Raw genomic sequence first — 13,355 nt, 5'->3', positions numbered from 1 at the left:
ATATTACATTGCTGCCGTGTTTGCTCTTCTTGCTCTACACTACACTTCAAAAACATTATTTGTTAACATGCAAGTTTATGCTTCATCTGTGTTACTTTTTATATAAAAACATATCTTCAACATTATAGTATCGGTGTGCCACATGTTTCACTGTATGAGAAGAATTTTGCTGTCACAGATTAGTTCAAGGATTTCAATTCTTCTGTGGGGTGACTTAAAACATCTGATCAACAATACAAGGACATCTTTGCAACATTTCAGCTAAGTTTTATACTTTTTAAATTGACAGTTGTGAACAAAAATAATGTGCACTTATTGGGTCAACTCCTGCCATTTCATACCATAGGAAAGCATTTTATGTTTGTTGGTTTCATGGAGAAAAAAGAAAATAAAAAAAAGGGACTTAAATGGGATCAACCCTAATCAAACAAACCTACTTGTGATTTTCTAGCTAAACTCTGCAGGAAAGTGGATCTTGCGAGCCAGATTTGAGGATCACTGCCTTACAGCATGAATACTTCTGTTGTGTACACGAAATATACTTTAACCATTTTCTCCAATTCCAGGTTTAATAGTACAATGAAATAAAATGATAGTCTTTTTTTTTTTTGCATTCAGGTTATCCATTATCATGTATTCTCTATGTAACCCAGTGTGATATGATTTGTGCTCAGAGATGTCAATTAAAACACATACATATATACACACAGACACACAAATTCTACTCAGAACATCTAATGTAGATCAGTAAACAAAAAAGGACATTGATAGACTACATTAAACTTCATGAAAGCAAGGACAAAAGTATATTCTAATTCATCATGTATTTATTTTTCTTTACAAACACTTTACATTGAAAATATTGTGCCTTAAAACCCCAGTGAGCAAGCCAGAAGGCAACAGTGGCAAGGAAAAACTCCCTAAATTAGTGAAGAGGATCATCAGCGGAGGTATAGGGAGAAACCTTGGGAGGAACCAGACTCAGCAGGGGCAAGCCATCCTCCTTTGGCTGGCATCTAAATTTGCTGTACATAGACCAAATATATTACAAGCCATCCATACAAAATTTCATATAGAATTGTGTTACTTTTGTGGTTATGCATTTGTGAGATCTTTGACTATTGACTGCCTGCATCAGTTTAGAATTTTGCCGGGACATTTTCTGAAGATACTTGAACAATGATTTTGTATTCACTGTAAGAAAGAGAAGAAGAAAAGTTAAGTCAAATTAGTATCAACTTCTGATTAAGAAGCACAAAGGATAATAGATCCTACCTTTTTTCAGTTGTGTTCTTCATAAAAAGGGTTCATAGAGTGGAGAATAATTTAATGGATACGGAAGAAGTTTCAACTGTAGCTATTGAAGAAATCTGAAGATACATTCAAGGAACATTAACAAGTTGATTAGAGTTTGCACCACTTAAACAATTTACGTAGACATTACTCTCCACTCAACTTTTGACCGTAGATATTTAGTTGTGATGCACAAACCAGAAGATGTACATTTATTCAGTGAAACCATGCAAATGGGTAAATTCAGGCTTTGCACACATACAATTCAACGTACCGTTGTATTGGTTGAGTGCCTCTCCATAAAAACAGTTCATTGAGTGGAGAATCCAATACTGAAGGAGGAAGTTTCACATATGTAGCATATTGCAGAAATCTGAAAATACAGTCATGGAACATTAACTGATTGATATTGTTTACACAACTGAAACATTGTACAGATTTCTATGTATGTTGTATACTCACCTCTTGGGAACAGTGGACAGTAGATATTGGGTTTTCATGCACAAACCTGAAAAACATATCAACAGGTGAAAGACTGCTTTAAGAAATGGGTCAATTCAAGTATTGCAGATATATGAATTTACCTTTTGATTGGTTGTGTGCCTCTTCATAAAAACAGTCCGTGGAGCAGAGAATCATAATGGATAAGGTGGAAGTTTGAAGTGTAACGTATTGCACAAACCTGAAAAAGTATCAACAGGTGAAAGACTGCTTTAAGAAATGAGTCAATTCGAGTATTGCAGATATATTGGGTTTTCATGCACAAACCTGAAAAACAGATCAACAGGTGAAAGACTGCTTTAAGAAATGAGTCAATTCAAGTATTGCAGATATATGAATTTACCTTTTGATTGGTTGTGTGCCTCTTCATAAAAACAGTCCGTGGAGCAGAGAATCATAATGGATAAGGTGGAAGTTTGAAGTGTAACGTATTGCACAAACCTGAAAAAGTATCAACAGGTGAAAGACTGCTTTAAGAAATGAGTCAATTCGAGTATTGCAGATATATTGGGTTTTCATGCACTAACCTGAAAAACATATCAACAGGTGAAAGACTGCTTTAAGAAATGGGTCAATTCAAGTATTGCAGATATATGAATTTACCTTTTGATTGGTTGTGTGCCTCTTCATAAAAACAGTCCGTGGAGCAGAGAATCATAATGGATAAGGTGGAAGTTTGAAGTGTAACGTATTGCACAAACCTGAAAAAGTATCAACAGGTGAAAGACTGCTTTAAGAAATGAGTCAATTCGAGTATTGCAGATATATTGGGTTTTCATGCACAAACCTGAAAAACAGATCAACAGGTGAAAGACTGCTTTAAGAAATGAGTCAATTCAAGTATTGCAGATATATGAATTTACCTTTTGATTGGTTGTGTGCCTCTTCATAAAAACAGTCCGTGGAGCAGAGAATCATAATGGATAAGGTGGAAGTTTGAAGTGTAACGTATTGCACAAACCTGAAAAAGTATCAACAGGTGAAAGACTGCTTTAAGAAATGAGTCAATTCGAGTATTGCAGATATATTGGGTTTTCATGCACAAACCTGAAAAACAGATCAACAGGTGAAAGACTGCTTTAAGAAATGAGTCAATTCAAGTATTGCAGATATATGAATTTACCTTTTGATTGGTTGTGTGCCTCTTCATAAAAACAGTCCGTGGAGCAGAGAATCATAATGGATAAGGTGGAAGTTTGAAGTGTAACGTATTGCACAAACCTGAAAAAGTATCAACAGGTGAAAGACTGCTTTAAGAAATGAGTCAATTCGAGTATTGCAGATATATTGGGTTTTCATGCACAAACCTGAAAAACATATCAACAGGTGAAAGACTGCTTTAAGAAATGAGTCAATTCAAGTATTGCAGATATATGAATTTACCTTTTGATTGGTTGTGTGCCTCTTCATAAAAACAGTCCGTGGAGCAGAGAATCATAATGGATAAGGTGGAAGTTTGAAGTGTAACGTATTGCACAAACCTGAAAAAGTATCAACAGGTGAAAGACTGCTTTAAGAAATGAGTCAATTCGAGTATTGCAGATATATGAATTTACCTTTTGATTGGTTGTGTGCCTCTTCATAAAAACAGTTCATGGCGTAGAAAAAAATCTAATATAGGATAAGGAGGAAGTTTCAAATATGTAGCATATTGCAGAAATCTGAAAATACATTCATGGAACATTAACAGCTTGATAAAGTGTTTGCACATCTGAAACATTTAGTGAAATATGTAGACATCTGCACACTTACCTTTGACAGTAGTTAGTGAGACTTGATGCTCAAACCTGAAAATATATTGCTATTAGGTGAAACCATGCCTGAACAAATTAGTCAGTTTTATTCTGGCACTACTATATTTACATTTTCATCAGTTATTTTCTTCATTAAGAAAGTTATTGAGGTACATAATTATGTGTTGGATGGAGTACAGATTCTCTTGTATGGGAGAAATTCTGACTTGTGCATTTCATACGTCTAAAAAGATGACTTGCAGATTTGCTTGCATATAGTTGATGAATTTAACCATGCCTTTATTCTGCTTGTGTAATCATGCACAACTCAGTCTACTTACCAATTTTGTTTTGTTCTATTGACTTAATTGTGATATTAAGAGACAAATGGATGGATGCAGGCAGTCTTTGTAGATGTTTCCTATAATGTTTGGAAGCATCCATTATGATTTGGATGGCTTAGAATGACTGAAATTAGATTATGGATTAAATGTCAGTTAAAAATAAATCTCTCAAAACTGAGAATTTAAGCAGAATTAAAATAATAATAATAATAATAATAATAATAATAATAAAGCAATAAGATGAATACAAAGTAAATACTACAGTTACCTTGGCTGAGTGAAGCTTACTAGCTCAAGAAAGAAGAGCAATTATGGGAGATGTTGGGTTGAAAATGATGATCACTTGTTTGAATTACAGGCTGGATTAACTGGACTCGGACCATGTTGGAATCTCAGGATAGCGCTCATATCGTGAGGACACAAAAACAGAACAGACAATACAGTGATACAATTCTCATTTCAGAGTGTTGCATTGATAAAATGGATTACCTTCAGATAATACTTCAATCATAACATGGAACAGCTGTACATATCCAACTGATGGATCATTATAAGAGTTATTCATTTAGATATAGATCGACTTAGAACATACCGTCGCCAGTTGTACACTTGCCCTGCAGTTGTATGCCAGTTGGAAGCTCAGGATGAACATTGAACAAGTAAGAACACAGACAAGAAATAAATAATGCAGGTTACACAGATTTCATTACATAATCACACACAATGGGTCTCATTCATGAAACATTCGTAAATATACGAGTAAATATCTGAGTGATTTGTGCGTAAAGAGAACTTCCCAAAAACTCTTCTCCTGATTCACAAAAACTTCGTAAAGGTCAGATGTGATAGTGAAATGTGTGTGTGTGTTAATGAATTCCAATCAGTCGTAAATGGGACGCGCGTGCACGCTCACTCTCAATTACCATAAATCACGCCCATTAAATCCGACTGACAACTATATAGGAGCATCATATTATGACACCAAACGAAGGATTTCAACATGTCTTCTCAAAAGCGACTGAAAAAGAAACCTTTCTCAGCTGCAAAAATTGAAGTTTTATTATCAGAAGTTCATTCAAAACGCCACGTTTAATTTTCAAGCATACTAGTGGCATATGAGGTCCTAAAAAAGGAAGTTTGGAAGCATATTACAGATCCTATTACTGGCTCTCATAATAAAAGTTAAAAGAAAAACCTTATGTAATTAATATATATAATATTTTTTTTTTCAAAACGCTGTGTAAATATGTACCCGATTAATGTGAATTAAAATGCAGCCGTATTAATGAGCAAAATGTTCAGACGTTAAACGCACTATTTACACATGGCTGGGAGCAGGTGTAGATTTCTTTCATACCAACTAACATTAGGAAAATACGAACGGTTTTAATGAATCCAAAAATTTACCCCAAAACCACTTTACACGTGATTTACACAAAAATTAGTTCTGCTCGTGTTTCATGAATTAGACCCATTCATTTTTACCTCAGTGAAATAAGGACTGCTTGGTGGAAACTGTAATATGTTTGCACAATTTCAACAGAGACATTTTCTGCATCTTTAACATAGACATGGTCTATCAGTGTACCTTTTTCAGTGGTAGGGTGTTGCACATGTTGACTGTATCCATGCAGTTCCATTAGTGTACCAATTGTAGATGATGTCAAGATGTCCTCATTGAAGTCTCCCATAATCACTTTCTTTCCTGACTGTTTCTCCAGCTCATCAATAACATGCAACATATTTTGTCGAAACAGATTAAGTGGATATGAATTAGGTCTGTACAGCAAAGCAGCATTCAAACTTAGATGTGGAACTGCAAAGTATAGACATTCCAAGTTACAAGGTTCTGGAACCCTGACATTAAAATGAATGCTTTCACAACAGAATAGTCCAACTCCACCTCCTCTTTGTTGTTTTAAATCAGTGAAAAGTGGAGTACTGTTGTCATAACATTTAGCTCTTGGATTGCTCTTAAAAACAAATCCTGGAATTTGTACTTGGTCTTCAACTTTTAGCCACGTTTCAGTTAAACAGATGCAATCTGCATTCATTATCTGTCTGTGAACTTGAAGATCCTGAACATGAGCTCGAAGACTTTGTACATTATGAAGAGCAATTGTAAACATGCCAGGTGCCTTTACAAAACTGTAATTTTCTAAAGCAAGTCGGGGCATGTTTTTCATAGCAGAGTCAATTTTCTCATTACAATATATGACAGTGTCTTTGAAGTTATTAATTATTAGTCCATCGAGGGTTCTCACACGACTCAATGCAACGTATGCTTGTCCCGGAGAAAATACCTTGTCAAGTGAGACGACCGCTTTATCTACTGTGAGTCCTTGCACTTTATGAACGGTGCATGCCCATGCCAATTTAAGTGGAAACTGACGTCTTAAACCACCATCGTTTGACACTTGATCTTCTTCCACTTCAATAACAGTCGAATTTGGGGAATATTTCTGTCGCAGCTTCGATCTCTGAATTTTACCAACATTTGGATCATCAAATTCAACATGGATAGCTGATGGGAAGTCATCATCATCATCACGTCTTTGTTTTCTGCTTATGTGGACAACTGTGCCACAGGCTCCATTGACAAGTCCATCAGAAACATCAACATTTTTCCTAAGCATTACTCTGGCACCAACACCCAAGGAAACACATTTGTCCAAACACGAGTTGAAAACTTTTGCATGAAATCCAACTTTCCTTTCTATTCTTCCAGTTTCTGGATTTCTAGCAAAGTCTCTAGCGTGAATAGTGATTGCCTCAGGACAACGCTCATTAAGTTTCTGTATATTGTACTCATCAACCTGAGCATTTGTAGGGAATATATGGATAGCATCGCATTCTTCACCAGTTTCACGTTGCTTCAACATGTTGATGTCATTTGGGCTTAGAGTTTCGTTCTTTTTATGAACTCTCAGACGATTTAACATTTCAGCAAAAGATGCATCTTGTTGCCTGACAACTTGTGTTAGTTCAGCAATTTCAAAGTTGGTATCCCAAAGATTCACTCCTTTTGGATCAACGTACAGGGGAATTCCCTTGACTGGCGGTAGCTGATAAAAATCACCAACACAGACCAAACTGACTCTTCCAAAAATTGAGTAGTCACCAGTTTGCTTAATTTGTCTCAATCTACCATGAACATAAGACAAAAGGTGATGGTCAACCATAGACACCTCATCAATGATCAGAATCTGCAAACCTCCAAGTTTTGCACGCAGTGAATTGATTTTGTCATCACTTAGGGGCTGATATGGCAGTTTGACATTGGCACCTATGGAAAACGTATTATGGATTGTAGAAGCACCAATTTGAAAACTGGCCACTCCGGTTGACGCAGTTAAAATCACACTTCTATCATCAGGGTTTTCGGACAGCTGAGATAAAAGTCTGGAGGATTCATAGTAGATCGCTTTGATTAAATGACTCTTGCCTGTGCCTGCTCCACCAGTGACAAACAAGTGAAATGGTTCAGGGTTTTCACCAAGAAGTTTCTCTAAACACCATTTCCGAACTTTGTAAAAGATTGCACATTGTTGTGCATTTAATGATCGCAGTAAACATAATGCTTCCTCTCTAGAAATTCCAGCCTGATTGGTTTCAATACTGTATGGAGTTCGAGGGTTCGTTACAAGATCTGGAATAGAACACTCAGAATCATCTTCATCAGGAATTGTATTACTCTTCCTTAGTTCTAAGCATTCGTGACGTTCCTTTTCAGTTTCAGGACATAATGCAGCCCAAGCATCTTCCAAATCAACACCTTGCTCCAAAAGCTGTTGAGCTTGATCAATTTTGTCACTTTCCTTTTCAAAGAGTGCTCGATTAGCATCAACAATACATTTGACTTGAGTCACATTTCTCCCACATTTCACAGCACCACTGTTGTAGAATTCCTCATAAGTGCTAAAACTCTCAGGCTTGAGCTGACAATCTTCATAATGTGGCAAGAAAAGTTGCAACAATGAATGGAAGTACTTTTCTGGATCTTTTTTGGGAGAAAATCTTGGATATCGAACAACAGCAGGGTCAGTTCGAGTTCTCTTCATCATATAACCACAGTCGTTATTAAGCTTGATCACCTTGTCTTCAGAAGATTTTTTTTGTGAAGAAACCTCCGATTTTGACAAGATCCTGTTTTCAGAGCAAAAACTTGCTAGACATTGCGTCTCAAACTCTTCAGTGTTTGGCCTATTCTTGTATCGGTCAACCAGACTAGTCATCCAAAAGCTAGCTTCTTCACCAGACTGATCAACTTTGTTTTTGATGACACGAAGAGGCAAACTCATCTTTACAGGATTCAATCCAATTGGAATAAACTGGACTTTACGAGAACATTCCTTCAAGTGCATACCGGTCAGACGATACACAGCCTCTTGAGCAGAAACTTCTCGGTTGTGAAGATATACACTACCAAGCATCTTCAGTGATGATCTCGCTTCAAGGTTTCCATTCATGGCTTCGTTTTGCGCACGTTGCAGCAACAATCCCATTTCTTGTTCTGCTTTTGTGATGTAACTGATAATGTAAACCACTACGGAGTAAGCATCAGTGACGTACTGGATATCCATGTTGCCTTGCCAGGCACGCAGTAAATGTTTATTATACTGGTTCACCCAGATGTCTTTTGGACTTCTTTTCAGGACAACGGATTTCTTTTTGGAACACTGCCCATACACTTTCTCAAAGATAGCTTGGTTAATACCAATGGACTCAAAAAATGCATCAGTAGAGTCATAATCCATATCAGAAGCTGTTAAAGCCTTTTTCACTTTTTCTAAAACTGCACGTGCAGTATCTTTTCCGTCACCGCTTTTGAAATCGTCTCGACTACCACCTCTTGTAATAAAGGTACGGCTTGATGGGGGTCGTGGAAAATTAAATCTGCAAACTGTCTTTTTCTTACGACACGTCTTTGAATGTCTGACACTGTGCTTCTGAACACAGTTGACAATCTCAAACAGATCAGTTTCATCCTCGCTTGGGGTCTCACAAGTGATGTACCGATCAATAAAACTAGCAACCAAACCATCGTTTTCTTCATTGTCTTCATTTAACATTGGGGCATTTTCAACCCAAAACAGACAGTGAACATGAGGAGATCCACGTTGTTGAAACTCTACCCGATAAAAGTAATCTACTATCTTACCGATCGGTTGAGCTGAAGACATGATTACATCTCTCAGAAAACAATGCCATCTATGATCAAACATTCTTGCAGCAGTCACTGGGTTTCGTCTAATCAATCCACATTTTTCAGACCAGTCAAGTTCATCTGCTTTCAGATTTTTCCCTTCTTGTTTGATTATAGTACTAATCATTTCTGGCCATCTGAGATCCGCAGAACTAAAGGATGCAAAGAAAGTTGGAATACCTAGCTGTCTTACAAGTGCAAAAAGGTCCTTTTGAGTAGACTGCCAATATGGAGGCGTTCCACGGATTGGTCTCAAAAACTTGTATCCTTCATCAAAATTCAAGATTTTAGATAACGAGTCTGGGTTTGTTAGTACATCTGATGTCACTTCAGTCAACAAACTCTTCTCAGATCCTTTGCGCAAAGCAATTGAAACATTGGATACAACTTGATCAATCTCAGACAGATACTGTGCATAGAAAATGAAGTCTGTGCTTCGTGCAAAACGTCCATCTGCATTGAGGATTCTTGCATTCAAGTATCTCGACAGAGTTATTTTTACCTCCCTCTTATCATGAAATGTTGGACCACCAGTTGGATACAGAACAGGGAAACATTTTGCTTCGTTAGACCTATCGGATAACAAACTAACAGGACTGTTACCTTCAGCAGGTGCCAGATTTAATACATCTTGGAAATGCTGATCAATTACTTCTGAACCGATGTCCACAGGTTGCAAAGACGTATCTGACAAAAGACCACTTTGCTCTTTGATGTAGGTAAGGTCTTCCTCTTGCTGTTCATCAAGGTCATTTTCGTCATCAATCTTTTCAACTACATCTTGTTGCTCCATTTCATCTACAACATTTTCTTCTGGTTCGTTCAAAGAGTTGATCCACTGCTGATTAATCTCCACATCACCGAACCACTTATTGAACTGGATTAAATATTTCAGAGCATTTCGAACACGATCAGTGTGTACATACTTGTACTCATAATGCCCTTTGTAGGTTAACTTGCGTTTCAGTTTGATCCTTATCATCTTGTCATCACATTCATTTCGTGGAAGGATATTGGACACATCTGTGGCATTAACTGGGACGCACACTACAGGGCCATGGCATCCATGTTGTTTACCACGAGGAAGGCACAATAATTTCATAAAAGGAATGTTACGTGCAATGAGATGTTGTTCCAAAGAGTTGAGGCATTTCAGTTGATTTGGAACATCCACCAAATGCATGTTGTTTGCAACGCTCTCTTCGGGCAGTTGTCCACAAAGGATTTTTCGATGACACGTTAGACAGATCCATAATTTGCACCCTGAGGAATGAGCAGAAGATCCTTCACACTTTTGATCACAGACATGAAGATACCTGGTTGTGATGCATCTTCTTCCCAAAGCAGCGATTTTTACACCTTTGCCTTCATAGCAATGTGTTCTACATTCAACAACCTGCTTTCTGAAAAGTAAACGGTGACAGACACAGCACACAAACTCTGGACCACTACTAATTTCTTGTCTAAAATTACCAATAGCAACAGCAATGTCTTGTTGTTCCTTCTTTCTTGCATACTTTTCACAACCTTTTTGTATTGAAAGAACACGGAAGTTCACATCTTTGTGATATTTCATTACAGAATACTCACACACTCTTCTTTTGAAGGCCAGGTTTTGCAGATATTTTTTCTTTGAATACTCACACACTCTTCTTTTCAAGGCCAGGTTTTGCAGATATTTTTTCTTTGAATACTCACACACTCTTCTTTTGAAGGCCAGGTTTTGCAGATATTTTTTCTTTGAATACTCACACACTCTTCTTTTGAAGGCCAGGTTTTGCAGATATTTTTTCTTTGAATACTCACACACTCTTCTTTTGAAGGCCAGGTTTTGCAGATATTTTTTCTTTGAATACTCACACACTCTTCTTTTGAAGGCCAGGTTTTGCAGATATTTTTTCTTTGAATACTCGCATACATTTGCCTGAAAAGAAACATTATATTTATATTTCAATCGAGAATACTGGCAAACACGTTTTTGGAACTGAATATTGCTCAAGTACTTGGCCTTAGAACGTTCACACTTTGATAATCGAACATCAACATTTTTTAGATATTTGTCACGAAGAGTTCCCTTTTTTCTCTCTTGGTAAAATCTATCTCTACTGTATTTTGTTTTCTCAGATTCAATTTTTTTCCCCCTGTAAACTGGGTCTTCAGAATATTTTGTTTTGGCATATTCAATTTTTTTCCCCCTGTAAACGGTGTCATCAGAATATTTTGTTTTGGCATATTCAATTTTTTTCCCCCTGTAAACTGTGTCATCAGAATATTTTGTTTTGGCATATTCAATTTTTTTTCCCCTGTAAACTGTGTCATCAGAATATTTTGTTTTGACATATTCAATTTTTTTCCCCCTGTAAACGGTGTCATCAGAATATTTTGTTTTGGCATATTCAATTTTTTTCCCCCTGTAAACTGTGTCATCAGAATATTTTGTTTTGGCATATTCAATTTTTTTCCCCCTGTAAACTGTGTCATCAGAATATTTTGTTTTGGCATTCTCAATTTTTTTCCCCCTGTAAATGGCATCACAATATTTAGCTTTGGCATGCTCAATTTTGTTCTGTCTGTATTCCGGGTCATTACCATACTTTGACTTTTTGTACGTCAATTGTTTTTGTCTGTACTCACTGTCGTTGTGATATCTCTCTCGATGCCTTTTGGTAGGACAACATTCTGCAGCATCGCTTACCTTTCTCTTACGCAGACATGGTTTGCTGACCTCATTTGAGACCACATTTCCACATGCTCCTGCACAAACAGAATCTCGATCCCTGTGCTTAACACACGTCACAACTTCATAATGATTACGATTACAGTGTTTCAGATAAACTGCATTCTGAGTGAATACCTCTCCATTAGGTTTGTACGCATTCCATCGGCCGTCATTAAAAGTCATTATTGTGGTTTTAAAAAGATCAGCCGCAACAAATATGTCAATTTCTGTTACCCATGAACCAGAATAAAACATTCTAGATCGTGTCAGATAATCTTCTGCTGAAGAATACTCAATTCTCACATACCTCTCAAACAGCGGAGTATTCATCTTGAGATGTTTCACAACTGCACGGCGAACCTTCAAGTGTTTCTCCTCACTTCCACATATCACATGTGCCAATGATCTGAAAAAACAGTTGCCGTCTGGTTTAATGGTCTTTGTCTGACACGGAGCTGATATAGGACCAAAGTTTATGACATTATGGTCACTGTTATCATTGGACATTTGTATGAGCTCACATAAAGCTTGCTTATCATTATGTGTTAAGGGAGAAAAAAAGACATCTGGAACTGAAACATCAGTGATCATCAAGTCATCGGTTACAACGGTTTCAACGTGTGATTTTGTAACCCGTTTACCTGACAGCTCAAGGTGCTTTTCTTTCCTCATTCTTTTACCTTTACTTGGCAACACATTAGAGGCTGTCTGCGTTGGAAGGTTAGGGTTTCTCACGTCTGCAAGTTCATCCACCGGTACTGGATAATCAGGGGTCTTTGGCTCAGTCTTCACAGATTCACGTACCTTTGTTGTGCGTTTTAAGAGGGTTTTACCAGAAGAGCATGGGAAACTGCTGCTGCCTGCTTCTTGAAGCGGATCAGACACTTCTGCATCTGCATGAACCAAAACTCCAGTTATCTCAAATGGTGGCTCAGGTTCCCCAAACAACTGTGCCATCTCATTGATATAGTTGTACAGAGACTCTATGGTACTGTGATAGACTACACAACTTGTGTCTGTCCTGATGGCATGAGAGTCAACGACTGCATACCATGACCCCTGCTTAATAACTGCAGATGTGTTGGCACAAATGGTTAACAAGAAAGCATCAGCACTAAGTAGAGTTTGCTGAAGGGCTACATCAAGTGGCATGGCTACACTGCTTATGGCTTGGTCATACTCGTGGTACTCATTGACATTAACAAAACCAGTCAGAGAATGGGTGTACTCAATGGAAAATGTAGTATTACCCAACATGTGTCTCCTCGGTAATTCATGGACTGCAATGTAATTCCTACCCTTGACTTGTCTGTCTTTTATGTTACCATGTTTTTTCAGATACTCATAGAGGCATGTTCCTGCAACCAAGACACCATCCAGATCTGGTGTTGACCACATCAGCACATTCTTCAGCTTGCTTTTCAACACCGCCGTCAAACTGATGGCTCCACACTGCCTGTTGCGTGAATTTCCAAAGCGGGCATCAGCTTGATCAAAAGATCCTTTTAGCATGGGTTTCTGTGGAAAATCAGAACAAACACCCAAAGCACTTTCATGGG

The 13,355-nt window shown here is 37.5% G+C and overlaps 2 protein-coding genes across 3 annotated transcripts in view; both read right to left on the bottom strand.

The window, feature by feature from the left end:
- Window positions 1-13,355, bottom strand: part of LOC128011727 (uncharacterized) — a 109,607-nt gene that overhangs the window by 52,764 nt on the left and 43,488 nt on the right. Inside the window, exons 21-25 of one of the 2 annotated variants that reach the window (XM_052594426.1) lie at window positions 3,178-3,350; window positions 2,918-3,015; window positions 2,658-2,755; window positions 2,398-2,495; window positions 2,138-2,235 (exon numbers count right to left, since the gene is read on the bottom strand). The gene's annotated coding sequence lies outside the window, so the exon portion shown is untranslated. The remainder of the gene's footprint in view (window positions 1-2,137; window positions 2,236-2,397; window positions 2,496-2,657; window positions 2,756-2,917; window positions 3,016-3,177; window positions 3,351-13,355) is intronic. The other variant, XM_052594427.1, reaches the window with a different exon arrangement.
- LOC128011730 (uncharacterized) lies at window positions 810-12,463 on the bottom strand. The gene is made up of 11 exons (XM_052594433.1): window positions 5,460-12,463; window positions 4,464-4,509; window positions 4,140-4,274; window positions 3,869-3,995; window positions 3,547-3,581; window positions 3,351-3,455; window positions 1,878-1,975; window positions 1,756-1,801; window positions 1,568-1,666; window positions 1,276-1,370; window positions 810-1,194 (listed from the first exon to the last, which is right to left on the bottom strand). Exons 1-3 carry the CDS (start codon window positions 12,385-12,387, stop codon window positions 4,211-4,213), a joined length of 7,038 nt encoding a protein of 2,345 aa, XP_052450393.1. The 5' UTR covers window positions 12,388-12,463; the 3' UTR covers window positions 810-1,194; window positions 1,276-1,370; window positions 1,568-1,666; window positions 1,756-1,801; window positions 1,878-1,975; window positions 3,351-3,455; window positions 3,547-3,581; window positions 3,869-3,995; window positions 4,140-4,210.

The sequence above is a fragment of the Carassius gibelio genome, chromosome B23 (genome assembly GCF_023724105.1).
Source record: "Carassius gibelio isolate Cgi1373 ecotype wild population from Czech Republic chromosome B23, carGib1.2-hapl.c, whole genome shotgun sequence".
Classification (NCBI taxonomy): Eukaryota; Metazoa; Chordata; class Actinopteri; order Cypriniformes; family Cyprinidae; genus Carassius; species Carassius gibelio.
This window is presented reverse-complemented; position numbering and strand designations above follow the sequence as displayed.

Bases quoted from the DNA above. Each gene is read 5' to 3' on its own strand.
- LOC128011730 (XM_052594433.1), bottom strand. From the start codon at position 12,387: ATGATCACTGATGTTTCAGTTCCAGATGTCTTTTTTTCTCCCTTAACA. The intron at 4,510-5,459 runs GTACACTGATAG...GTTCATCCTGAG, and splicing joins ACACCCTACCACTGAAAAAG to CTTCCAACTGGCATACAACT. The intron at 4,275-4,463 runs GTATGTTCTAAG...TCACGATATGAG, and splicing joins CAAGTGTACAACTGGCGACG to CGCTATCCTGAGATTCCAAC.